General features: G+C 36.3%; 1 protein-coding gene across 1 annotated transcript in view; it reads left to right on the forward strand.

Annotated features, from left to right (window-relative positions):
• Positions 1-11,223: 11,223 nt before the first annotated feature.
• The window catches only part of LOC149744371 (dystrophin-like), a 108,782-nt gene continuing 97,721 nt past the window's right edge, over positions 11,224-22,284 (forward strand). The window contains exon 1 of the mRNA XM_089904646.1: positions 11,224-11,433. Coding sequence (XP_089760772.1) covers positions 11,284-11,433 — 150 coding nt within the window. The 5' untranslated portion in view covers positions 11,224-11,283. The remainder of the gene's footprint in view (positions 11,434-22,284) is intronic.

The following is a 22,284-nucleotide window of genomic DNA, read 5'->3' on the forward strand; positions in this document are numbered from 1 at the left end:
TTTTTTAGTATCTTTTAAAGATACATTTCAGCGCAAACTGGAATCATTAAATTTTACTGTACCGAAACGATTTTTTTTTTTTTTTCGGTATGCGGGCCTCTCACTGTTGTGGCCTCTCCCGTTGCGGAGCACAGGCTCCAGACGCGCAGGCTCAGCGGCCATGGCTCACGGGCCCAGCTGCTCCGCGGCATGTGGGATCTTCCCGGACCGGGCACGAACCCATGTCCCCTGCATCGGCAGGCGGACTCTCAACCACTGCGCCACCAGGGAAGCCCCAAAACGTATTATATTATGAGTGATGTGCTTAAACTTATATAAAACTGGAAATACATTTAAGCTTGTAAATAAGATCACGCAAACACAAGGAAAACAGATTATTTGATAGGACTGTTAATGTGGCAGGTTTATATTAACTGAGGACAGTGTTCTTTCCCATTCGTTATATTTTGTTTCAGGTGCTGTGTAAACTGTCAAAAAGAGTTTATAGGGTTCTTATTATAACTGGGAATCATAACATCCTTAGATGTTATTTAATTTGATTGCTAGCTGAACAGACTAATTTAATTGGAATATCAAAGCTCCAGTGTAAGCAAAGCTGACCTCAGCTTTGTATCTCAGGTCAAAATCCCTTTAATTAGTGAGATAAATAAATACACATTTAAGAGTAATTTTTTAAAAGTACTTGTTAGTTTTTATTTTAAGACCAGTTTGATGGAAGCTTTGTAATTTTTGAAATTTAAAGGAAGAAGTAAAGGAAGATCAGAGAAGTTAAGTCATTTGTCCAAGGTAGCAGCATAAAGATTAAGATGGGTGATTAAAACTTGTGACAGCTGACTTTCAGTTCAGTGAGTTTGCACTGCACCATATTTACTTTACATTTAAAGCACACACATTTAAAGCATACACGTACAAACACGTACATTCACAAACATTACAAAAAAAATTTAAGGCAATCATTTGTCCCTGTTTTCCCCCTCCCACCAAGGAAAACACGCCCACACTATACAAACACGTGCATATATCTGTGTGTGTATATAAAAACTATCTTGATTTAAGGGAGGTAGTTATCTAAATGTTAACTTGTTTTCTCCTGATTAAATAGGATTTTGCCCTTTAATAATATTGTATAACTGTAAAAGTACGATAATCACCATATACTCAGCACATCTCAAAATCCTAGAAATACTTGATATTTTAGCCATAACAAGGTTTGTATTGATTTTTTAAAATATTTTTAAACAAATTTCATTCAAAATTTTATAACATTTCTCTGGTTCAAATTTAATTTGTATTCTATTTATTCAACTTTTAAAAGGAAGTAACATGTGGAAACATATGGGAGGGAGGGACCAGTTTCCCCAGAAGAAAGGTTGAAGGGGAAAGAGTAGGGAGAGGTTGATCGAGAAAACCTTCACAGAAGTTGTATATCTTGGACAGAGTCTTGAAAGATGAGTAGGAGTTCATCATATGGTTTGCCATCCAGAGAGTAGCCATATACCAATATGGAATTAAAACGTGTTCTCATGTTCTCGAAATCTGAAGAAGAAAGATGATTATTAAAAAATATACTAAACAAAATTTTAAAATCTTACCTCACCTCCAGGAAGATGTCTTCTACATTGTAGTACCAGTAAAAAAGAGTCATAGTTTTGTTTCCATGAACATGAAAACGTGTGTTCAAGCTAATTAACATGTACATTAAAATTCGGTTTGTTAAGTCATCTGGTCTAGGCCTAGAGCCTTAGGATTGTGCAAGAGTTAACATATTTCACAAATGTTAATTCTTTACTTTCAGGCTGCTAAAGGTGAGGCTTATAAGTTTTTATGAAATTCTATGTGCAAAGATGTTTAAAGATATAATATGGCCATTCATAACCTAGCTCACTAATCAAATTAGTTTAAGTCTGGGAGCTTGAAGGATTTATAGTTTCACAGTTTACACATTTGGGAATGATGAGTTCCAAATGGTATATTACAAGTGACTGAATTAAAGTTTATGTAAATGTGTCATCTTAGTTAAATACTTTATGTGGCAGTCACTATATTAACGGAACACAGTAGTGCCCATTAAGAGGCTCTTCTGACATAATTAGCAGTGTTATCATAGAGCACAAATTCCATGCAATGATTTACTGTTGACAGTTCAAAATTGATAACTTTTTAAACTGCAAGTGTTTCTCTGGTTCTTTTGGATGTGTTTCTGTTTGTCTTTTAAAATTTTTTAACATCTTTATTGGAGTATAATTGCTTTACAATGGTGTGTTAGTTTCTGCTTTACTTTTAATTTACTTAAAATATTTACACATACACACACATATACACACACCTGCAACACAGACATATATCTCCCAATTTTGACTGCAAGGAAGTATAATTGATCTAATTTGCATTATCTTTATGGAAAATTCAACTGGAGGAAGTAGAGTCCATTTGTACAATATGATCTTGAGGGAGAACTTAGACCTTTCGAATATTTGGTATATATGCACCATACTTGAAACTTCCAGAAAAATAGAAGATCTCTTTGGAAAAAAACCTTGGTTTGGTAATAAAATATTTGCAAAAAAAAAAAAATCAAAGATATGGTTGCTCTGTTCCATGAGACTCTACAGATCTTAGTTTTGGGAGGTTGTGATGAGTACCTTTGTAAAGGAGAGAAAATTGTCACTTCACTGTTAATCATAAATAATCACAAAGATGAGATTTTAGGTTATACTTGAAAAATATAGGACAGAATATTCATCAACTGTTACAGGAAGAAAATCATTTTGTAAATAGAGAGTTAGAAGTCATAATTTTCTTAGATAAAGAAAATTTTTTTTACATCTTTATTAGAGTATAATTGCTTTACAATGGTGTGTTAGTTTCTGCTTTACAACAAAATGAATCAGTTATATATATACATATGTTCCCATATCTCTTCCCTCTTGCGTCTCCCTCCCTCCCACCCTCCCTATCGCACCCCTCCAGGTGGTCACAGAGCACCGAGCTGATCTCCCTGTGCTATGCGGCTGCCTCCCACTAGCTATCTACCTTAAGTTTGGTAGTGTATATATGTCCATGCCTCTCTGGATAAAGTTAGACTGAATTTAAGGGATAGAGTCTGTCTGTAATAACATATAGAAGTACATTAAGTACAGAGTGAAGTGTGTTATGAGAGTAAGATGAGAGTAATAAGAAATTTTATTGATGGGCTGATTCTGAGGGTGTACGGGCCCATTATAAGCAACTTATTCTATGTCAGTTCTTTATCAATGTTTTGTGAGAGTTTTAAAAGTGAAAAAAAAATAGAAATGAGTGATTTTATAAAGGAAGAAAAATACATGCACAGAATCCAAGATTTAATATGGTATTGAAAATAACTCTTCAGTGTTATTCTTGAGGGTTTTGAAAAGGTACCTGAGTTACATCTGTATGATATCTTCAGTTGGTGATTAAAGACCCAGCCTCAAGTAGTGCAAAGCGTGATAAAAAAAATACCAGTGTCAAAATGCTGGGGAGAATAGATAGCACCCAGTTTAGAAACATGTATGGATTTAAATCAGGGGAGTCTGTTAATTTGGCATACATCTCAGCAAGGATATGTGAAAAATATTCAATGCCAGTGAACATGTGAAAACTAGGGGGCAAGGCACAGAAAATGATGAAGCAAGAGCTGCCAAATTGATAAGGAATAAAGTAAATGCGCAATTGTTACTTGGAAGCCAGGGTCTGAGTAGAAGCCAAGAAGGAGGTCTTGTTCATTTTGCTAAAAGCGGTGGAAATGTCACTGAGACTAAGCATTGAATGTGAGCCATTGGCACTCAGTAAGAGTGCACAGGAAGCCTTTTGAAAACTCTGCCTCTGCTTCCCCTTCACCCTTCCATCCTCATTGCTGGCACACAGAGATGGGGCTGGCTACTGGCAGAATACTGGAGGGAAAACAAGTGCTAGCAGCTGACAGTTAAGTCCCAGAATGCTAAGGGATGGTATTGAATGTTAGATCTTGGAGTATGGGCTGACTGTATATTACATTGAGAAAAAAAGTTTTAGTAAGAAAATCATAGATATGGTTGAAGCAATAAGCCCAAATTGAAGCCACAGAAAAAAAAAAAGTAAACAGAATATTACATGAGCAATAGCTCAGAGCTTAAATCATGTAAGAATTGGGTTTAGGTTCCACCTATTGCCAAAGGAATCAAGACATCACAAAGATGAAAGAAAAGAGAAAAAGAAAGTCTAACACCTAAGAATAGTACAAACTCATTGATACTTTGTTCCATTCCATTTCAGAAAGAAAGTGTAACATATTAACACACATGCTTATGAATAGATATAGTTTTCCTAGGTAAAGCACTTTACTCACAACTTCCCTAAAAAATATTTGAAATCCCTTAAAAATAAATCTGTAACTTAGTTCATAGAACTTAGTGTTCTGCCTATGTTTTCCTCTAAGAGTTTGATAGTGTCTGGCCTTACATTTAGGTCTTTAATCCATTTTGAGTTTATTTTTGTGTATGGTGTTAGGAAGTGTTCTAATTTCATTCTTTCATGTGTAGCTGTCCAGTTTTCCCAGCACCACTTATTGAAGAGGCTGTCTTTTCTCCATTGTGTATTCTTTGCCCCCTTTATCAAAGATAAGGTGACCATATGTGCATGGGTTTATCTCTGGGCTTTCTATCCTGTTCCATTGATCTATATTTCTGTTTTTGTGCCAGTACCATACTATCTTGATTACTGTAGCTTTTGTAGTATAGTCTGAAGTCAGGGAGCCTGATTCCTCCAGCTCCGTTTTTCTTTCTGAAGATTGCTTTGGCTACTCGGGGTCTTTCGAGTTTCCATACAAATTGTGAAATTTTTTGTTCTAGCTCTGTGAAAAATGCCATTGGTAGTTTGATACGGATTGCATTGAATCTGTAGATTGCTTTGGGTAGTAAAGTCATTTTCACAATGTAGATTCTTCCAATCCAAGAACATGGTATATCTCTCCATCTGTTTGTATCGTCTTTAATTTCTTTCATCAGTGTCTTATAGTTTTCGGCATACAGGTCTTTTGTCTCCTTAGGTAGGTTTATTCCAGTCAGAATGGCCATCATCAAAAAATCTACAAACAATAAATGCTGGAGAGGGTGTGGAGAAAAGGAAACCCTCATGCACTGTTGGTGGGAATGTAAATTAATACAGCCACTATGGAGGTTCCTTAAGAAACTAAAAATAGAACTACCACATGACCCAGCAATCCCACTACTGGGCATATACCCTGAGAAAACCATAATTCAAAAAGACACATGTACCACAATGTTTATTGCAGCACTATTTACAATAGCCAGGACATGGAAGCAACCTAAGTGTCCATCTACAGATGAACAGATAAAGAAGATGTGGCACATATAAACAATGGAATATTACTCAGCCATAAAAAGAAATGAAATTGAGTTATTTGTAGTGAGGTGGATGGACCTAGAGTCTGTCATACAGAGTGATGTAAGTCAGAAAGAGAAAAACAAATATATATGGAATCTAAAAAAAAAAAGGTTCTGATGAACCTAGGGGTAGGACAGGAATAAAGACGCAGACATAGGGAATGGACTTGAGGACACAGGGAGGGGGAAGGGTAAGCTGGGACAAAGTGAGAGAGCGGCATGGACATATATACACTACCAAACGTGGAATAGATAGCTAGCGCGAAGCAGCTGCATAGCACAGGGAGATCAGCTCCGTGCTTTGTGACCACCTAGAGGGGTGGGATAGGGAGGGTGGGAGGGAGACGCAAGAGGGAAGGGATATGGGGATATATGTATACATATAGCTGATTCACTTTGTTATACAGCAGAAACTAACACAACATTGTAAAATAGTTATACTCCAATAAACATGCTAAAGAAAATTAAAAAATAAAAAAATAAAAGTAATTTATTAAAATAAATAAATAAATCTGTAAATCAAAAGAGTATAATCACTCTCTAAAAGATACTTATGTAAAGAGCAAGTTCAGTCATCTTTTGCAGTCTCTTTCCAAATCTATAAAATCGGATTGAATGAGGAAAAGAATGAGGAAAGACCTCTCTATGGGATTTTACATCCTGTTGCCTGAATTGATCTGAATTATTAGAACTACATGCCAACTGGTGCCCAGGCCTCCCTTAAAATCTTCACAGTCTGAGCAGCAAGCAGACGGTTACCATGGTGTTGACTCCACAAAGGCTTCATTGTGTGGAGATAACCAATTTACCTGGCAGAGTCTCTAGTCTAGAAACTGATTTAATCTTAATTCATTGAAAAGGTGTTTTTTGATTATCCTAAACAAAAGTCACAGTGTGAGCTGAGCCCCAGTTCTATGTCTAAAGCATTTGTTGTCAAATGGATGCTTCGCTAAACCAAACTCCTTGATAATGTAGACTGCTGCATTTTCATCTCTGTTATCTGTGGAGTTTAATACTATGTCTGGCATATAATAAGCACTTAGTGTATATTTTGTGGCAGAAACGAAGGTAGAGATGTGTTTTAAAAGGAAACGTACAGTTTCACATTTTTCAGAAAGACAGATGTCTAAAAGTATTATGATATTTTGGAAAATTATTTATTTTCAAACTGAATAAATATCCTTTACCTTTTTTTTGCAATTGATTAGAGGTGGTGGTAAAGGATAATTATAACACATGTTCAAACAAGACCAATGTAAATTCCAGGCCTGGTGAAAACTTTCTCCAACATAGGCCTTAGCAGATCTCTCCCAGCTGTGATGCCAGCTTAGCACCTTGAGTCAACTTTTAGTTTCATGGACCTGTAGGTGGATGTGAGCAATCTTTAACAGAGATACTCTGAATCAAAAGGGTGTGGGACCACAAAAACCAAGTCTAAAGGGAGAATTTGACATTGAATGGTGGATGTTCACATCTCACCTTTATGACTCAGAGAGTATTGGATGTGTGATTGAGTCAGACTAGTGTAAAGGTGAAGGGACAGATTTGACCAGAGTGACCAACGTGGATTATATCAAGAAGCCAAGTTTCCAAAATAGAAATCTTCTAGTGGATAAGAGTCAATGAAGGATTTCACTTCATTGGGGGAGGGACAAGACTGCAGCATGGCTCCTTGGTTCCCTAAGAAACTTGAAGAGAGATTTGTTTCTAGAAGTAAAGTATAGGGTTAAGAGGTCTGAAATTTTGCTCTTTATCCTAAGAAAAATGGAAAATCTTTGAGTGGCTTAATGAATGAAGGTTATATAATCAGATATCTTTTAGAAATGATAATTTCACCAGTAGTGCATGGAACAGATGGGAGGGTTCCAGAAAGGTTGCCTAGAACCAGTGGAGAGGCCATTTCAGTAGTTTTGGTCACATTTAATGGCAAGATCAGTGAGGATGCCAACTGTAGAGATCCTGAGCGGCAGATAGATTCACAAGAAATAGAATGTTTGATGGATTAGACTTTGCTAAATATGTGAGGGAAGGGAGAGGAGGGTATCAAAGGTGATAGACGGTGATGCCATTCACAGGTCTGAGGACACTGGGAGGGTACCAGTTTGGGAGAGAAAATCAAACATTAGGTCTTGACATTATATATTGAAAGAGCTCTTACAGCATGCAAGTGGGATCATCCAGTAGGTGGATGGTTATGTAGCTATGGAGCTCAGAAGAAATGCTTGAAGTAGAGATATCTGTATCGGAGTCATTGATATATATATTGTGGTTAAGGTCATTAGCATGAATAAGATTGCTAGTGAGAGAGTAATGTAATAGGATAGAAGATGATTGGAGATGAACTGGGCCTTGATAAACTTCAGCATGTAATAACAGGATGGAAGAGGATGAGCCTGCAAAGAAAAAATTACCTGTGGTCATAGAAATAGAAGACAAAATAAATAGAGGGGGATTATGGAGGCAAAAAAAGAATTTCAAAGAAGAGTATGGTCAACAACAGTGTTAAGTGTTGCTAGATGGAAAGAAAGTAAAACTCTCCATTGGCTGTAGTGACATGATTCCTTTATTAATATGTTTTTGTTAAGAAACAACATTGAGTGGATTAAGGAGTGAAGAGGAGATGGGGAACTGACAGGAAACTGGACAACTGTTACAAAACATTTGCCTTTGCAGAAGATAAGAGAATGGCCAGAGGAGAATGTGGAGGTCAAGAGAGTGTTGATTTTTTAATAAAGGAATCAATAAAAATATGTTTAAATTTCCATATGAAGAATTAACTTGAGAGGGAGGGGTTGAATTTACAGTGGATACATTAAAAAAAATTGATAGACTCAAACGCCTGAGAAGAAGTAAGAGAATGAAGTACAAAATGCAGGTAGAGGGATTAGCTTTAAGTAAAAGAAGAGAAACTCATTTGAAGGGAAAGGAATGAGAAGGGCACAGGCAGGTAAGATTGAATATTTGGACATAGGAAATGGAAGGGCGAAATTCTAGTCTGATAATTGCACTTTTCTCTGTAAAGTAGGAAACAATGTCATGTGTTGATAGGTGGAGAAAGAAGATGGATGAGAGCTTTTTTTTATTTTGGTTGATTTTTTTTCCTTTGTTGTTTTTTTATTTTAAATATAGCAGTATGTATATGTCAATCCCAAACAAAAAGGACGGATCACAGCTTTGAGAGCTTTGGGAAAAGTTTGAAATAGTTCCTGTGGAGAGTCAGAGCTCAAGGTGAAAAAATTAAATATGGCAGGATGCTGGGTTCATTTGAGGCTGTTGATCATTGCCTTAGTCTGGGTTTCCACGAGAGTGGATCTGGAGACAAAGATTTGGTGCAGGTAGTTTTTTTAGGAAGTAATCCCAGGAAGCAAAGTGAGGAAGTGAGATAAGAAAAAGGCAGCCATTACAGGATGATACATGAGCAGGTTAACAATGGAGGCAACTGTGCTCAATCCTGCTGGGAACCTTCTGAGACACTGTGTGTAATATCCCTCAAGGTGGTTGCACTGAAGGCAAGGGAGCTGGGATATTTATCTACCAACTCCCGGCTCTCACTAGCTGAGGGTCACCCCTGAGGTATTAACATCCCAGTACTCCTGGCCCGCCCCATGCACTGGCAAGTGAATGTCCACCGGCAGAGACACACACAGATTTTTATACTGGACTAAAGGAAAGACAAAAATGCCCTTCTTAAGACATTCTGATGGAAAGCATGCACTGGATTTGGTGGGTGGCTAAATGACCATAGTTGAAGACTGTTGATTTCATAAATTAACATCAATGAGAAAGATTTTTAGTAGCATGCAACAGGACTCTTAAAATCAGCATTACAAGTGAAGAAATAGGAAACCTAATAGTTAAACTTATGCGAAAAACAAATGTAGGAAAGATAACCACCATGTATGATAAAATAAAACACCATAAATATTTATAATCCATATGCAAATGAAATAAGGGATTGACATTTAATGATGTGGAATTTAGAATAAAAAATCTCTGAATTCAGATCTCTGTTTCTTCTATTTCCAGTTGGGTAGCCTTGGTAAATAAAAACTTAGTAAATATTTATTACTATGAATCAGGTCCTCTTTGAGGTGAAGGATATAATGGTGAACAAGATGAATTAAGTTTCGTCCGTATGGTACTAACAGTCTGAGAGCAATTGACTTAATTTCTCTGAGCCTCCATCTCCTCATATGAGCAGAGAGATTGGTAGTACATTACCACTGATTTTTGTAAGAAAACAAAAGGCTTTTGGAAGTGTTTTGTGTTCTGTGAAACTCTTTATCAGTTTAATTTTAAAACAATAGCCTGCAACTAACATGAAAAATTCTACCAGGTTTATATGATTTAAAGCCCTGAAATTTGAGTTGATTGAGCTCATAGGCTACCTCAATGAAAGTACTCATAAAGAAGATAATTGTCTATCCTTTCCTGATTATACTAAACACCATTGATACGATCTTTTTAGGAACCAAATTTTAAGGAAAGTAAGATACTGACAAACCATGGAACATCCATTGAAGTAACTAGGAGTAGGGTAGGCTGACCATCAGATATCTTCTAGTGGATTTAAAGAGTTGATTTCAACTATTTGAGGGTTGTATTGGAAAAGAAGCTACAGTATGGTGATTACAGTACATTACTTGGTGTCTTAAATCTTGTATTTGTATTTTTGGTCTACTCCACAGATTTCCTATGAAAATTGAGTAAGTCATTGATTTTTCTGGATAACTTTCATTTGTTTGCCTGTTTGTTTTGTTTAATAAACAATTGGATTAGATGATCTCTAAATTCCCGTTATCATAGATTCTTTACAGATGCTGATAAAATCTATAGGTTCTTTCTCAAGAAAAATGCACACACATTCAGAATTGTGCCTGAAATTTCAAGTGATTCATAGACATTCTCCACCCTTGCAACTCACCTTACTCCCTTGAAAATATTTGCTTTAAGTAGACCTGAATCACCTCATCAGAGTTAATAGTTTATTCCCAGTAGCTCCATAGATCTCTGCAATAAAAGAATGGGAATAACAGTGTGGGTGATCACGTATCTATTGCAGCATAACAACCCACCTCAGAATGTAATGGTTTATTTATTTATTTATCATCTCTCACAATTTTGCAGTGTGGGCAGGGCTCTTTGGGCAGTTCCGTGGCTCTGAGTGGAGTCAGCTAGAGCACTCACTTGGTTGTATTCAGCTGGTGTTTGAGTTGGGTCAGAAGGTCAAAGAAGGCTTTATTCACTTGCCTGGTGCTGCATGCTCTTTCACGTGGTCTTTCCACCTGGCAAGCCTGAGCTTTTGTAAAGCACTTTAGGATCCTTCAAAGTCTTATATAACACTTGCCTTCTCAGAGTGTGTGTTCTACGAGAACAAGATCCAAGGTGCAAGCACTTATCAAGCCCATGCTTGCGTTACACGTACTAATATCCCTCCCATTTGCTATAGCAAGTCATATGACCAAACACAGCGTCAATATGGTTGGAGACAACACGAAGGGCATGAGTATCCGAGGTATGGTTTAATGGGGGCCACCAAAAGGAATTTTTTGTTTACTCTAAGTACATTCCAAAAAGAAAGAGAGTTATCTTGGAAAGTACTAACTTTTCAATCATGCAGACATTCAAACAAAGGCTGAGGAATAACTTATAGAAGATACTGTAGAAGTCATTGCTACATTGAGAAGAATAAAATGACCTCTGTGATCATGAGACTGGATCAAAGCTGACTCCAAATTTTGAGCCATCCTGACTAGGGAAATAGTAATGCTGTTAAGAGTAATAGGGGCATCAGGCAGAAGTTTCAGGTTGGGAAAAAAATGGTAAATGTTGATAGATTGCTTTTTTTTCCCATATAGAAGAAAGAGATAATCAAGAAATAATGACCCTTATTCTTCCCTGTCTTAGGTTGGATGTCGATATAACTGAACTTCACAGTTGGATTACTCGTTCAGAAGCTGTGTTGCAGAGTCCTGAATTTGCAATCTATCGGAAGGAAGGCAACTTCTCAGACCTTAAAGAAAAAGTCAATGTAGGTTATGCATTATTTTTTATGTATTTTGCTAAGTTTTGCTGCTTGTAAACTCTATGCTCTGAACTCTTATTCTCTTAAAGTTGAAAAGATTAAAGTGATATGATATAATGCTTTTAAAGATATCTTTGAAATATATTTTACATATCAAGTAGAATCAAAGTTTAGCATAGAGAAATGTTTAATGATTCTGCTGTGACTAATGAGGAATACTTTTTGTAAACCTTCTTTAACTTTTATATTACTTAGCTGTAAATTAACAACTTTGTAACATGAACTCATATTGATTTCCCTTCATATATTGTTCTTTCACCTGAAGGCTGATATTTTAGCAGGCTTGCAGAACAGAATGGAATAGAATAGACCCGACCCTTAGGAATACTAAATACCCTGTTTGTGCTCTCACTGTCATCAAAATGTTATACTTCAAAATCATTAATAATTGTCATAAGTTATAACATATTTGCATTTTCTGGATATGTATGTATTACATTAACATAACTAAAAGATGCCCGGCCTTTTTCAGTATTTTTTTATAGAAGATTGTTTGCTGGTTTTATTTCCTACTGAGACATTATAGTTTCATCCTTTGCAATAGGGATTTTTATTAATTTAATAAGAGCTGTTTCATCTTCAGGGACATTATCAAGGCTTTGATTTTTCAACTTCGACTTATAAACATCCATTTTTGGTATATAATTGGCAATAGTTTGTGAGGAAATTTCTCACAGGCAGAGTGAATATTCTGCAGTGGACAGGCTAAAGAAACAGGTATTCTGAATGTTAAATAATTTTAGCTATAGGAAGATCACATGTGTGGATTCACTCTGCTTTATCTTTCCAGCATTTGATTTCATGAATTACAAAATCTATTAGATGTTTACAAATACAACACTAACACAGATACAAGGGAATACCTGCCGTGGGGTTGGAACTTTTGGAGAACAAAAAAATCTTCTTCTAGGAGAAAAAATTCTGTTTTTTTAGGCTGCTTGAGGGGGAGAGAGAATTTCATCAACATTGCTCAGAGTTGACTGTTTATAAATGGGAAAGTTATTTTAAATTTCTTATTGGCTTTCTATGGTATTCTGTTATCAGCTTAATAACGGACTATTATAAATAGTTTCAAGAAAAGGGAATTATGATTATATTGTTAATGTTTTAGTTTTAAAATTAAACTGAATGATAACATGTAGAAAATAGCGAAATATCTTATTTCAGAGTATACTTTTTCAAAGGTATATTCTTTGTTATAATTTTTGAGGGAAATTCTACAAGTAGAAAATTACTTAGAGAAGATGAACTCTAATTATGTTTCGGAGTTCATGTGACATACTCGACCACTGAAAGTATGAATCACCTTGGGTAGACATTTTATTAGCTAATTAAATATTTTTTATCTATCTGAATAATCTACTTAACTGTTTGCCATCCTATTTCTGTGTCTTAAAATAGCTTTGATCAAGCAGGAAAATTGAATTCTAGCATTTCCAGACTATAAATTTAAAAATTTCCTGTTATCATATGGTTACCTAGAACCAATTTCCATTTAATCAATAGTGTCCAGCAATGAGAGACTGAAAGTGCTAAAAAAATGTACAATACTGTATGAGTGGTTTTCTGATGCTTCGTTGAGTCACCTGTATCAACTTTTACTCTCATATTCTGAAATAAAAACATCATTCTTAATTGCCTACTAAAATAGGACATGAAATGCTTTACCTAGACATTTCCTTCAGGCTAATTATAAGGTATATGTATTTAAAAAATCCTTGAGAGAAATACATAGTAATGGTGATGGATATGCAGTTTAGGCATACATTAATTTTCTTGCTTCTTCACCTGTCAGTTTATGTAGGTTATTTTGAACACATGGGAGGCCTATCTCATGAGCTTGAGTGGTATTAATTCATTTTTGTAGTTCCTGGACAACCAGTATTGGCATCATCTGTGAGCTTCTTAGAACTGTAGGATTGATTTCAGGCTTGATAAATCAGAATTTGCAGTTAAACAAGATCCACAGGTGATTCCTATGTACGTAAATGTTGGCGAATCAATACACAATGGGAGACTTTACCAGACTCCTAGGTGTTCTTCACTCATTCTGTTAATTCTGTTAGTTCAGAATTTCCAGCTGACTTAACAGGTATAGCTACTCAACTTCTTGAACTGAGCACATGGTAATGTAAGTTAGTAATTAAGCCAACAAAACAAGCTCTTCTTACCCCAAGGTGATTTTATACCTCTACAATGTTCTCCTGAAAAGCTTTCCTACTAGCCATTAAGGTCAATAGGCCTTGGGCTCTTCCTGGGACTTACACTTGCTTACACCCATACCAAATCAACTTTTCACCAAGTTCTGTGGGAAATCTTCAAGCCACTTAATTCTACCATTCCCTTATCTCTGTTATCTGTGCTTGCCACGGAGAATATAGGAACCTCTATTCACCTGTCCTTTCTTGTATCTTCATCTCTATGCTCTTCTGTACTCTTTCCTCTGTCTCACTTTCTCTTCTTTGTGCTTTCTCACACTCATTCACTGTGCACTCGGAAACCCTTCTTCCAAAACAGACTTTCTCTCCTGTATACCCGTTTTGTTCATATATGGAATTTATTGGGTTGGCCAAAAAGTATGTTCGGGTTTTTCTGTAAGATGGGGAAAAGCCCGAACGAACTTTTTGGCCAACCCAATACTTTTACCCTTAAGATCACCACGAAGATTAATGACTCACTCCTCCACTCCTTTAGAATTGCTAGTTTACTCACTTCTCAGGGTCACTTCCAAAGGTACCACCCTTAATGTAAAACTACCTCTTCCCTTGTGTTTCATGCCAAGTGGCCATCTGTCATTCACCAGTTTATTCTATTATTTTCTCTTCGAAGACTTTGGCATCAGGTTCACAGTCTCCTCCACCCAAGTTATGCCTTTATCGTTAAAAATCTCAGCCCATGTGCACTATCTTGCTGTCTCCAAAAGCTTCCATTTCCCTCTTCTCCTCAATTCACCTACCCACTTGCATTAACAATACTGTAGATGTTTCGCTGCCAGACATTACTCCATTTCGGAAAAACCACACTTTAACAGACTCATCAGTAATTCTTCCTAAGCTTTCCATACTTCTCTAGTAAATTTTCTCCACTTTTCTTAACTATTATTTCAAGTTTTTATAGGTCTCTTAAACTTTTCCCCACCATTTACAGTAGGTGACTTTCCCTCTTACTTTAGTTAAAATAATCTCTTAAATTATGTGTATTTGTGCTCACGGTCTCTTTATTTCCCTCTGCCTTGGTGGAAGAGACTGTGTTTTGGCTCATTAGGGCTAATCTCAGGGGGTGTGTATTCAATATCTTCACTGTCTGTGTCCTCAGGAACCTGCTTGCATTCAGCCACACATCCATTTCTTCAATGTCTCCCTATTTTCTGGGTCTTTATCGTCAGCCTTTAAATAGGCTGTTTTTCCATCTTTCCATCCTGTCCTATATGTGAATATTTGTGTGCCTTATTTTCTCAACTTCTCTGCAGGACTAGACCCTATTAACCTCTTAGTCCTTCATGAAATTCTTTCCTCCTTTGGATTATGGAATACCACTCTCTATTGTTTACCGTTTTAACGTTTTTGCCGTTTTGTTCCATCTTGTTTTTCCTTTAATATTGAAATTCTGTACAGTTCTTCCCTTGTTTTCCTCGCTAGATTATCCTCATTACTTCCCATTCAAATAGCATCTATTCTCTAATGACTCCCAAATGTGTATCTTTAGCTCATGTCTCTCCCTTAAAGCCCAGTCCAATATATCTAATTGCGTAATAGACACATTTAATTGAATGTTTGCCTGCAAACTTAAACTTCAGTCTCTCTCCAGCACTCCTTTCTTCCTTCTTTTTACTTTTCTTCTTCCAGCAACCTCATCCAGAAACCTAAAAGCTAACTGGGTCATCTAGATTTTTTTTTTCTACCATTCACAAGTCTACCCTTTGACAAGTTCATTTAATCTCATTCCCTTAACAGCTCTTGAAACTGTCCAGTTTTCTCTATTCCCATCACCACAACCCTGACTAAAGCTAATATTATGGCTGACTTTGGTTTAAGATGACAGTCCCTAGCTGGTCTTCACTGCCACTAATGTTGTATTACTTTAGAAGTTTTCACATCACTTCTGCCAGAGTGAACTTACTAAAACATAAGCAGTATCCTGTTATGCCTCTGTTTACATTCATTTGAGAAAGAAAAGAGCAGCCACTGAGACCAGGAGCTGGGTTGGCACTGCAGTTAGGCCTTGGAGGTGCTAGATGTTGTACTAGTGCTTGCAGCTAGTCTGTAATGTTCTCATGTTGCATATGACAAACAACTCCGAATGCTCACCTCAGACAGGGCCACTCCACAATCATGATGGATCACGACAAAAACGTGACCATTGTGTAATTATGTCTCAATACAGTAAAAAATACTAACATTGTCCAAACCACCCAAAATGACCAAATATCCCTCCTCTTCACTAATATGACAGATTATGCACCTTTACTAATCATGGCTTTAGCCTCTACATTTTTTCTGCCATCTAGATAAGAAGATTTAAGATATCCAATCATAGAATCACCTCCACTTCCTTACAGCGTCTAATTAAAGGCAAAGCCTTGCTTCCTTGACCACCCACATCACCTTACACAAGCCCAAACCCTATAAACTATTTGTAACATCCTCTTAGAGACATACCCCCATAATTCCCTATTATATGCCATGTCTCTTGTTGCAACTAGTAAATCAACTTAACTTTATTCATCTACAGGCAGGTTCCTGGTGGCCTTTGACTGAAAGGCATTGGCAAAGTCACTGTCTTCATGTTGCCCTTATGCAGACTACCATGACCTAATTCCTTTTTACTTATCCAAACTGATTTCTCGCCATTGTTACATTGATTATATTGTTGGTTTCTAGAAACTAGGGACTGGAACTTAATCTGATTGGGTTTTGTTTGTTTGTTCGTTCGCTTTTAGTTTGGCTTAGTTTGGTTTGGGTATGCAGTGTGTAACATAGGCGCCTGGTATTTAATCCAATTAATGTTTGATTATGTGAATAAGTGATTTTTTTTCAGTTCTGCAGGCACGTTTTAAGTCAGGCTCTGCTACCAATATGAAGGATTTAACAACTTCTGAATAAACATTTGAGTGAATAAATTACTTTTTCTGTCAAAGGGTAAAACTTCATTATAGAATCTTAAGTGAATAGAAAATTAATTGCTTCTATAGTCAGAGTAGGACTCTGGGGGATGTGGAACTTACTTTCATATTAATTAGAAAAGATGTCATGAAAAGAAGAGGCCTTTAAGAGATGCCGGTAAAGAAGGAGGACAAGAGGTCATGAGAGTTTTTAATCAGCTTATTAAAGAACTAGTAAACTTCTCTTTCCTGTATACTTTGCTTAAAACTTATGTTTCTTTTTTTTAATAATACAACTAAATTGCCTTTTTCGATCAATTATCTTATTTTTTTAATTATAATTTACATACAATATTATATTAGTTTCGTGTGCCCAGCATAGTGATTTGAATTGCCTTTTATTTTGCACTTGAAGTTATACACTTTAGAATTCATAACTTCCTGATGATCTCAGAATTTTCATGAGCCCATTATATATTTGAAAATGTACAATTCATTGCTCATGCAATGGTTCACTCATGCCTTTACTTGAATTTATGTGTACTAGATACTTTAGAATCTTGAGTAGTAGCTTCTAAACATATAATCATATACGGAATATATACTGAGTAAAGTATTTTTCTCTGTTGAGAAAAAATAATTTCAAAACTGCGTTCTGTTATAAAATATATACTTTTACAATTAAAAATATATCCATATTATACATATGTATTCATACACATACATATATGATAAACAGAGATACATAAGGAAATAGGCACACATACAGAAAAGCTGAATGAGTTTCTAGAGGAAGAAAGATTATAGAAATATCTTAATGTCAAGGGCAGATATGTTTTCATGAACAAGGTGATTTGAAAGAGGTTGTTTTAGTTATCGGTACTTAATGCTTTAAGAAGCATTGTACCTGGCAGGAAAAATATTTGGAGCCTTTCATGAAATAAGTTTCTGTAAAGTAGTGAGAGCTAAAATCTGGCTATAGATATTTGGACTAACATTGAAGATGAAATGCATGGAAGAAAATGGGCGTCATCGTTGAAGAACATTCAGATAATATTCGTGGCCTTGAAAACAAGGGGGAAGCTTTTATATATATACATACATATATATATGTGTATATATATATATATATATCAATAAGTAGAGAGAGTTGGAACCATGGAAGAGGAAGAAAGACTGAAGATGTTGAAACATTTGAAAAACATCTGAGAAAAAAGTAATCCCCAAGTTTCTGAGACCAGTAAAGTGTTGTTACACTTATTCCCTAGTGGATAACAAAACGTCCCCACATGTCAGCATAGCCAAAGATTTTGCACAGTCTGGAAATACAGGAACAACTTAATTAGGGTACTTGAAAATACTATAACTCTCTACTTGACAAATGGGAATACTTGTTTATTTGCTACTGAGTCCAAAGAATGCTGCTTAGTACCATAGTCAAGAAACATTCCCTTCTCTTTTGTTCAGTATCAAGTCTACATTTTACAATCTCCAGTATTAATTTGGATCATAATAATGCGGCTTTAGTTTCTTCCTTATGAGATCAGTGTCTCTGTCGCCTTGGTATTTCATTCCATTTCTGTTAAATTCAACGTCTTCTAGCCTTATGATTTTATGTTGCTTTTTTATGAAGTCCATATCTCAGTGAAGATGCCAGAACTGTTTCCTGAACTTTTGTTTGGTAGACCGCTGTTGGGAGTTTATACTCCCTCTAATTTTTTTCAGTATGATATTTTTTCTTTATTCTGTAATAAATGTTACAAGTACCATGCTGGGGTTTTTTTCCCCTTTGTTTTCTCTTCCTCAGCCAAGGCAGGATTCTATTAAGTTTTGACTTAATGAACTTTACATGGTACTACTCGTTTTCTATTTGGGTCATTGTTTATTCCTGTTTTCAGGACTACATAACAGTCCTGTTGGAGAGTGAGTTTTGCCCAACTCTCAATCTCATCTGGAGTTTCCAGGAGACTTTCATTGAATCCAACTTTACTTTCCTCAGCTTGTAGCACCTAAACTCATGGGCTGTTTCTGTGACCACTGTATGTATAACTACCAGGATTGTTACACATGTACACCTTCGTAGAGCTTTTGAACAGTGGGTGGAGTGGGATAGACTGTAATATTGTATATGGAGGCATGATGCTATGATAGACCTCACTTTATTATGCATCTACTATGTACCAGGCACTATTCTAGGCACTGCAGATAGCGTGAAGAAGGAAATGCAAAAGGATACGTGACCTTATACGTTTATATTGCTGTGGGCAAGGTGGAAATTAAGCAGATTAATATGTAAAATGTATAGAATGTTAGTGATAAATGCCAAAGATGAAAATGAAAGGGGAATGAGAGCTAAGGGGTGTGTGTGTGTGTGTGTGTGTGTGTGTGTGTGTGTGTGTGTGTGTGTGTGTGTGTGTGTGTGTGTGTGTGTGTGTAGATAAAGTGGCAGTACAAGGCCTCACTGAGAAAGTGCCATTTAAGTAAAGATCTAATGAGGAATCTACAAATACCTGAGGTAGTACCATTTAAGGCAGAGAGAAGAATAAATGCATAGCCCGAGGAGGTAGGAGTGTGCCTAGAGTGTCAGAGAAAAACAGAGTGTGTCTGGGGCTGAAATATCAAGGTGTTTAGTAGCAGAAGTCAGAGAGGCTAAGGAGATTAAAGTCAGGTGAAGCCATGGTTAGGCTTTGAGCTTTTACTCAGAGTGAGAAGGGAAGCTTTTGGAGAGTTGAGCTGGCTTTCTTTGTCAGCTGTGTTGAGAATGTATCATTAGGGAGCAAAAACAGGAACCAGGGATACCATTTAGTACGCTATTTTGAAACATCTAGACTCACGAGAGATGATGGGGGCCTTTTGACCAGTGTGGTAGTAGTGAGCACAGTTATAACATTGCTTTCTGGATGTCTTTTGAGGTAAGAACCCATAGGATTTTCTGATGGATTGCCTGTGGGGTTTGAGATAAAGAGTCAAGAAGGATTCGAAGCTGTTGGCCTGAACAAATGGAAATATAGATCGAGGCCTAGAACACACTATATTTAGAGGTCGGGGAGATGAGGAGGAACCAGCATGGGAGACTGAGTAAAGGCAGTCTTTGAGGTCAGAGGAAGTTATGTGTTTGTAGTCTAGGAAGCCAAATCAATATTCCCAAGAAGGGGAATCCTCTGAATCAAATTATGGTGATAAATAAGCTGAGGACTGAGAATCAGCCATTGACACTTTCTGAGTGTCAAACAGCAGGTAAGCAGTGGGGACAGAATTCGAACCACCTGAGAACAGAGTGACTCCAAAACTTTTCATTACCTTCTTTCCTGTCTCCTTGCTACCCTAAATTTTCTCATTTGTAATCAACTATCTAGAGATGTGTCTGAAATGAAATTTTCTGGGCTCTTCACTGTCTTGTTCATACTCCTCAAGGCACATTTATGTCAGTTTTTCTCTTAATTTTCCAATATTCCTCTTTAAAATGCTGTTGCTTATCAGAACCCAGGTATCATCTAAACATTGACAAATATGCGGAGGCTACTAACTGCTTCTTTCTCAGACCTGTATCTCTATTTATGCAGCAGTTACTCAGTTTGCAAGTAGTATACATCGGCAATGGGGTACAGTAATTGAGCTGTACACAGTTGCCAATGAGCCTATAGACTGTCGGTGTCCATACCAAGTGACCAGGCATTCCTTCTGATACCTTGGTGCCCATGCTGCATTAATGGGTAAATATTTTGAATACCATCCCTGACTACATCCAAACTATCAGGTTACTTTTACTGTGAGTAATAAGATATGTTCAAATCTGTTTGATTCATCTTCATTGAAATACCCCTAGAAGCAGCAGAGTATGTTTGAAAGAGAGCTTAACTTGTAACTAGATCATCAGGGTTCTAATATTCGTCTAAAACTTTCTACTTCTATGATTCTTTTTTTGGCCACACCGTGTGGCTTGCGGGATCTTAGTTCCCCGACCAGGACCAGGGATTGAATGCATGCCCCTTGCAATGGAAGTGCAGTATCTTAACTACTGGACCACCAGGAAATTGCCTCTACTTCTATGATCTTGGATATATGACTTAATCTTATTTGCGCTCAATTTTCTCTTGTGTAAAATAGGATAAAATAATGCTGATTCTATCTCACAGAATTATTATGAAATACATATGAAATCATGTAATACACAGTAATTTGGTACACAGTGTAAGGCATTCCATTTTTATCATGGTTATGTCAGTGTTTTCAAATCTTTCACAGACCTCTCTGTGCCTCGCTTTCCTCCTCTGTCAAATTGGGAGAATAATAGTACCTACTCCAGAGATTACTGTTTTGTTGTGGTGATGATGGTGGTTATTGTTGTTATATAAATTAGAATAATTGGAATAATGTGGCTAACCAAACAAGGTATTTAAGCTCAAATATTACCCCTGAGATATTCAATTATGTTTGTCTCTCTGTTAGTAATACTAATTGATTATTCCATTAGATGCTTAGAATAAAGAGATTATGATCATGACATTAAGGAGGCCATTGATAATCTTTTCATCATTTATAAAGACAAGATGGTGTTCTGATACTACTCTTCATATAATTTCATATAAAAAACAAAACAAAACTCAATGTAGATAAAATAGAAGCCACTGTGTTAGAAAAGGATAATTCTAAAACTGTTTAACTCAAAGAACACCAGTTCTCATTGTTCTTGTTGTCATTTTGTTGTAGTACAAGTATTTTTCTTATTTTCTCTTTTTTTTGAGCTGATATAGTTAAAATTTGAGGTGCCCCACATCCCGCTGTAGCTCTTGGTAGTTGTAAATATTTGAATATTTTATATTTACTTAGAATGTGCTTATTTTTCTCTTCTAAATGCTCAGAGTCCTTTGCAAATAGCGTTTACCTTTTAATGGAGAACAAATTTAAAGTACTGGGAAACGTGTGCCAACTAGATGCTAAGGACAGAGAATTTAGAAGACCAAAGTTGAGAATTAAGAATGTGAATTTTGGAGCTTCGTCTAGGTTCTTACCTTTAACAGTATATTGTGGCTACTTTATTTTCATGGACTTTTCAGTTCAAGTAGCAAGCTAGAACTTACCTTGGTTCTGTACACACTTGTGTAAACAATTCAGTAATGTCTTTGTGAAGCTCACTTTCAAGATAACCCAGAAGTTTCACCTGCTAATTGATGTGGCATCCTGGGAGCATATAATCCCCAAGCACCATAGTCTGTGTACTTGGAAATTTTCAAGTAGAATCCAAGATAGTAAAATGTTTCTATTACCTTTGGAGTTTTGCTACTGATGAGGTGAAACTGAGTTCTCATTTGCTGCCCTTGATGGCATAATTTAAAACGTATATATTCCAGCTAGTCTATAAATACTTTTAAAAAAAGGCTGTCCTTTTATAGTGTTTTATTTCATTTATTGTGCTAAATTTTAATTTGTTTTCTTGTATATTACAGTTTTTCCTGATTGGATGTATTGTATTGTCTATAGGCTCTTTTAGCATTTTGCACTCTTTGACCTTAAATCCAGTAATTCTAGTTCATGAACTCCTTTTAAAATAAATTTAAAGAGCTCTCTGTTCACTTGTGACTACTTCTTTAAATTGGAGAATCTTTTTAAATATTTAAAAATATATGGATTATTTTATGAGCGTTCCCAGCATTTGGTGTGCTCGGGGAATAGTCCAGTCAAGATGATTACTTATT

This window comes from Delphinapterus leucas, chromosome X, assembly GCF_059928025.1.
Source record: "Delphinapterus leucas isolate spDelLeu-1000000601 "Yukka" chromosome X, BTC_Dleu_Yukka2, whole genome shotgun sequence".
Classification (NCBI taxonomy): domain Eukaryota; kingdom Metazoa; phylum Chordata; class Mammalia; order Artiodactyla; family Monodontidae; genus Delphinapterus; species Delphinapterus leucas.